The following is a 6,256-nucleotide window of genomic DNA, read 5'->3' on the forward strand; positions in this document are numbered from 1 at the left end:
ACATATATTAATAATTTTTTTAGTAAAATTCTTATTTTGTATTATAAAATAAAATCTAAATGTGAAAGTTTTTATTGATACATATTTTCTATTTTCATGTTTGAAGTAAATAAGAGGATAAAGAATGAATACATTAAGTCTTAAGTCTTATATGTTTTCAGGAGCTGGATAATGGTGGTTCAAGTTCTCCAAATAGAGAGGATGTTTTAGTTGCACCCATGTCGGATCAACCGACTCGAAAGGCCCTCAGTATGGCTTCGCTGCGAAGGTTGTAGTTAATATGCAAGAAGTCATACTTTCTTTTGCTACAGTCGTTTAGTATTCTAAACAAAGAGACGTGCATTTTTAACAAACCACTGTGGTATGTTAAACTAATATATATCGTCTATAAATTAAGACATTAGTTATATTTAACAGAAAAGGCCCGAAGACGTGCTGTAACATTTTTACTCATCACAACTCTCTCTCTCTCTCTCTTTCTCTCTGTTTCAAATAATTATAATTACTTCATTTCTCATTATTACTATTTTTATAATAGAATTCAGTACAATTTCCTGAATATCACCTTATCCGCGAATACGTCATTATAAAAATGATATTACTGTTATTAATGCCAATAATGTCTAATTATTATTGTTATATTACTATTATTAACATCATTTATTTATTTTATGTATTATCTCTTGTAATTATTGTATATGCCTTCTTAGCTTCTGCACTTATTCGCCTATAAGATACGATAAAGAACTATCTTTTTATATAAATACAGTTCGTTCTTCGCGTCGAGTTATAATTGAATTGTTTTAGAGGAGATACATCGTCAAATTACATTGATTCGGAGATATTTTTTCGAATCTTCTAATCATTATTTTAATGACAAATAAAGCCAGACTTATACTAATAGACACTGCAGGCATGTGCAAAAACTTTTCTTAATAAATGTATCGATAATTTATAAAAAAAATAACATTAAATGTCTCATTAATTAATGTATCCCATTGTATTCACAATCTCAATGTCAAAAATAGAACAAGCATTTGTTTAAAAATGGGTAGACAAGTATAGCCGATATTTAATCTCAGTATAAATCCAGATAATGAATATGTCCTCCAACTAATAACAATAATTTTTGTGTTTTTTACATAAAAATGTTCTACAATTTTAACATTTTACTTACTATTTTTTTCATTTCTGTTTTTCTACTTATTAGAATTTGTTCAGCGGGAATCATACACGAAGGAGGTCTTTGAGCTATAAAAAAAATTTACGTTCGGCTTTATCTCTCTTTGATCATTTATCAACGAAGATACTGATGTGCTGTAGATTTTTAATAAGGATTTAAAAATATATTCCATATTTTATGCAAAAATTAAATTTTAAAATAAAGTCTGGTGTATGTGTCAAAATATTTAAATTCAGAAACGAAAGCATACTAAATACTAATGCATACCTGCTATGTGCCAAAATAGTCAATATACTTCATAACAAAATATTGCCAACCGTTATAAAAATTTGATAGATTTTGCTTAGATAATATTATATTTCAATGATCTGTGATTTCATTGGGTTTATTATAAGAAGAGACAATGCAATTAATAGTCACTAATATTTTATACGTCCAAAATTTATTAAAGGTAATCGCACAACAAAATAGAAATTCCACAATTTTAATGTTAATATAGAATTGAAACGAGAACAGATTCGTAAAATAAATCAATATTATAAATATTAATAATTTATACAATTTTATATCTTTATACTTTTTTCATAATTCCGCATAATTGACTACATCGAAAAAAAATAAATTGCCATTGTTATAATATTATTGGAAATAAGAACTTAAACAAACGAGAAACAAACTGCTCCTTTTTCTATATAATTAATTACATAATTGTAAGATGTATATATATATATATATATACATATATATATATATAGAGTGGAGGAAATAAAATAGTGCACTAAATACAATCAATAATATTCTTCATATGTAAATTTTTGTCTTGCACTTTTCTATTTGAGAATTTAGTTCTGTTAGAAATGAAAATTTGTCAATTCTTTAATAACAAGTTTGCATAAATTCTTTTTTATATAATTAATATGCATATAAAAATAACAGGCTATCGACAACTTTTTTTATAGCATTATTCATTTTTATGCTTGATTGTGAGATTTTTCCAATTGCACATGCTCTAAAACATCGCTAACTGTCAATTATTTATAATAAAATAATTTATTAAATATTGTTTGTGAAAATTTTGAAAAATAATTACGTAAATTTATCATAGCAAAAATAATCGTAATTAATGAACTTTTCAAAATTCGATACATATTAATTCAAGAAGTGATAAATATTAATTCAAAAATTGCAAACGTATGGTATTAATTCTTAAAGTTTTCACGGCGCTCTAAAATAATGTCTTATTTCTTACACATATATTGTTTTATTATAATTTGATTTCGTGCAACGTTAATAGTTAATTATTAATGTTGTAGATTTTGTGTTGCTTGAAAAAGCAACATCTCTTGCCATTATAATTTTGTTCGTAAAATTGTAGACAGGCCATATATAAGTAAGATTGTTTTACGAATGTATCCGCACGTATTCGCTATATTGTAATGCGAATATTTCTAAGTGTTTCGTTTAACCATGACTGTATATTCCGGGTCTACGTATTAGCATTTTCTTGATAGTCTATTATTTGAAGATTAATTAAAGTTTATTTTCGAAAGTTATAAAGAATTAATAAATATTTAATTTAATTGCAGAATAATTGATTATTTAATGTATTTGGTGAAAAATCTTATAGACAGAATGATTTTTTTCTTCCAGTCTTTTCACGCCTTTATTCAATCAATGTAATACGATTCTGCTGTCTGTTTTTACAGAATGATATCAGTGTATTAACTTCTAAAGTAGTTAAATAAAACACTGAGAGGATTAAGCTTTAATATTTTAGAACCTTAAGAGTGACGATTACATTTTTTATAAGTAATGTCACATGTGAGTCGCAAGAGAAATCTAACAATATGATATCGTTTTTTTTTATCCATTGCATGTTCATATTGATTGATTAAAGGAAGAAATTAGCATGAATTGCAAAAAGAAAATATTTCCATTATTCTGCTGTAAGAACACAGTTTTATATGACCGATTACATTCTCTCTCGTCATCCTATAACGAATATAATTAGTGCCTTAAGTATGATAACAAGTACGAATAATTATACTTGTATAATAAAATGTACTTTGTATATGTGCCTGATTCGCGAAAGAGATAAACTAGAGACATATCTTTCTCTCGATTTCATCTCTTGTATAATATTTTGTGCCTCTTGATTTAGACTATTTATTAAGATTCCGACTTTGCGTACTGCTTTGTCTTGTTTCAAAACCAGTGAGAAATACGGTACCTTATACTTCCTAATAATGAAATATTTCCCGTAATATCGGAAACGTGCTTTTTTCAAATGCATTCGCGTGCATACTCGAAATAAGCACACTACCTATTTGTAATAATAATATATAACTATATAAGAGCCGTTAAAAAAAATAGAATAGTGGTATGTGAATCGCGGGGAAAATAAAATGTTTACACATATCAGTTTCCATTAATTAATCTGACATAGTTGGTTTGACATAATATGTAATATAAATCTTAAATAATTGCTGCAATTTTTCAATGTAAGAATCGATATACTACTATTCTCGCGAGTCCTCTTTTGACACGTAGAATGTTCGGAATATCTATACTCGGACACCTGTCTTGTGCGTATTTTCCAATCTCCTGTAGATAATCAAAAAGTATAAATAAAAAATTAACGGGTCATATTATTAGAATGATCACTGTTCATGTGTAATCGATTTATTTCTCAAGTTTTATTTTCCTTTATTGCAGAAAATAAGTGACATGGTAGTATGAGAGTCGCGTGGTGATATGCCAAAACAAGTGTCCTTGATTTAGGTGCATTGTAAATAGTAAAGTTAAGTATCTCAGAAAACTAATGTAATGTAGAAAACATTTTTTACTATACGCCTAAGATTATATATCGTCTTACAATTCTCGCGCAGTTATTTATACATTATTAATACTGTAATTGAATGTATAAATTTAAGATATATTATGTAAACCAAACTGTTGTTTTCTTGCTCACTCACCTTTCCAAATTCTTTCAGATACGCAATAGTAAAATATAATTAATATTAAATACTTTCTTTCAATCTGAAAGAGCGTATTAGCAATTTTGTTTATAAAAATATGCATATTGTTCGATCTTTTACTTTTTAATAAAATTATCCGCGATTTATATAACATTTACAAGACAATAAATGCGAAAATGACTAATTAGAGTACAAACTTGAAATAGTGTTTAAATGTTGTTTGAAGTGTAATTTTATGTTATAATGCATTGATAAAAAGAATCGTATTATTTTTATTAAATTTGCAATATAATTTCGAATGTATTTTTACGATAAAAGAAATAAAGTTAACATCAACAAATTCCATTAATTCGCGTCTTGCACATTTTTTTTGCATTTGCAGAAGAAACGCACGTTCATCGAAAATATAAGCGATTTATCGGAAGTGAACAAGATTTCATCTTATGCTAGAGACATCTTTCGTTTTGAAATATGTTGATACGTTAAATTTCTAAGTGTATATACGCATGCAATAAAGTTTAATGAAGAAGATAATTATAAATATAAATTATTTGTCTTTAATCTTTTTATTATTTATCTGATATATCTAACAGATTTTGTTTTATATCTTATAGGGAAATAGAGTACAAACTTACAAATATTAACTTACAAGTGCAGTAATATCGCATATTTGCAGTAATTAATTATTGAAATTACATTATTGAATACGTAATGATACCATTACTCACCTATTTTATCATTATTCGTAAATTAAATTTATGCAGCTAGTATTCGTATATCACAACCCGTTCTGATATTAATAAGATTTTTGAGATATGAATAACACGCGAACATTTCACATTTTATCTGGTTTGCATACTCGAATTTGTTGAATTGATGAAGATGCAGAAAATAATACGCGAGAATAATATCTTTTAAACATTAAAAGTTGAAAAGGTGAAATTATATTTTATTATTCCACATTTTCTACTTCTTCATATTTTAACTACTTTCACTTAATTATTTAATATTTTTATTATATATTTAACTATATTAGATATTTATATAATTTAATTACTTTACTATTTTTTAAATATTTTAATTAATACTTTATTTAATATTTTAATTATTTTAATTACTTGACGTTTTAATTACTTTTAATTGGTACTTAATATCTTTTACTAAAATGTGCGAATAAAATATGTAAAATTGTTGAGAGGAAAAATATTTTAAAAAATGAATATAATTTCGAAAAAAATATTCTGTCAAATATAAAAAAAAATCCTTAAAAGTATTTTCCAGCTTGTTAATTAATTTTGATAGTAATTAAATTGATTTCCATCCTTGTCCGAATATAAATAAAGCTAATATAATTACAGCTAAAGGATGAGAGGAAACGGATGATACTGTACATCAAATATGTATATACTTGAAGCATGAACTCGGTTTAATTTACGCTCGGATAAGCGTGGAAATAAATATGATTACTTAATTACCGAAATCAGCAAGTGAAGCCGAGATCGAACATCAACAAAGGCGTAATGCGGTTGGAATCGCTGATGCAAGGCCTTCCTCGTGGAAGTAGACTGCGAAACAGCAAACTCGGTTAACAGTGATGTGTTTCACGCCTCTATTCCCCCGATACAAATTACAACTCGGCAATTGCTAGAATCGATATCGACCTTTTGCTCTTTACGAAGCATTCACCTCTCATTTCTCTGACATTAAATTTTGATTGCGTCACCAAGCAGAAGTTTAAATGCATTTCATAAAAGATACTCCGAAGATAGATAAATTTGATAAAAATAGTATATTTTTTGATGGGTTGTATTTAGAATTTTACTAGAAGATATACCTCACGTAGCGAAAGAGACTCTGCGGAGTCTTGTCAAGATATCTTATTAGAAAATCATGCCTATGAGATACATCTCGTATATAAGAGTACGAGACATCTACAGAATATTTTCAAGAGAGACATACCAAAATATATTATATCATCTATGTTAACGCGTGTATAGCAGCCAAGCTGATTAACTCCTCGAAATAAAACGTAAAGAAAAATCGATAAAGTTATAAAATAATCATGCGTTTATTAAAAATTCTACGGAAAGTTAAA

At 26.7% G+C, this 6,256-nt stretch overlaps 1 protein-coding gene across 4 annotated transcripts in view; it reads left to right on the top strand.

Annotated features, from left to right (window-relative positions):
• Nucleotides 1–600, top strand: part of LOC108750810 (protein ECT2) — a 12,959-nt gene extending 12,359 nt beyond the window's left edge. For 3 of the 4 annotated variants that reach the window (XM_018490579.1, XM_018490580.1, XM_018490581.1), the window contains one exon: nt 162–600. In XM_018490579.1, coding sequence (XP_018346081.1) covers nt 162–275 — 114 coding nt within the window. In that variant the 3' untranslated portion in view covers nt 276–600. The remainder of the gene's footprint in view (nt 1–161) is intronic. The other variant, XM_018490582.1, reaches the window with a different exon arrangement.
• The last annotated feature ends 5,656 nt before the right edge of the window (nt 601–6,256 follow it).

This window comes from Trachymyrmex septentrionalis, unplaced genomic scaffold (assembly GCF_001594115.1).
Source record: "Trachymyrmex septentrionalis isolate Tsep2-gDNA-1 unplaced genomic scaffold, Tsep1.0 scaffold37, whole genome shotgun sequence".
Lineage (NCBI taxonomy): Eukaryota > Metazoa > Arthropoda > Insecta > Hymenoptera > Formicidae > Trachymyrmex > Trachymyrmex septentrionalis.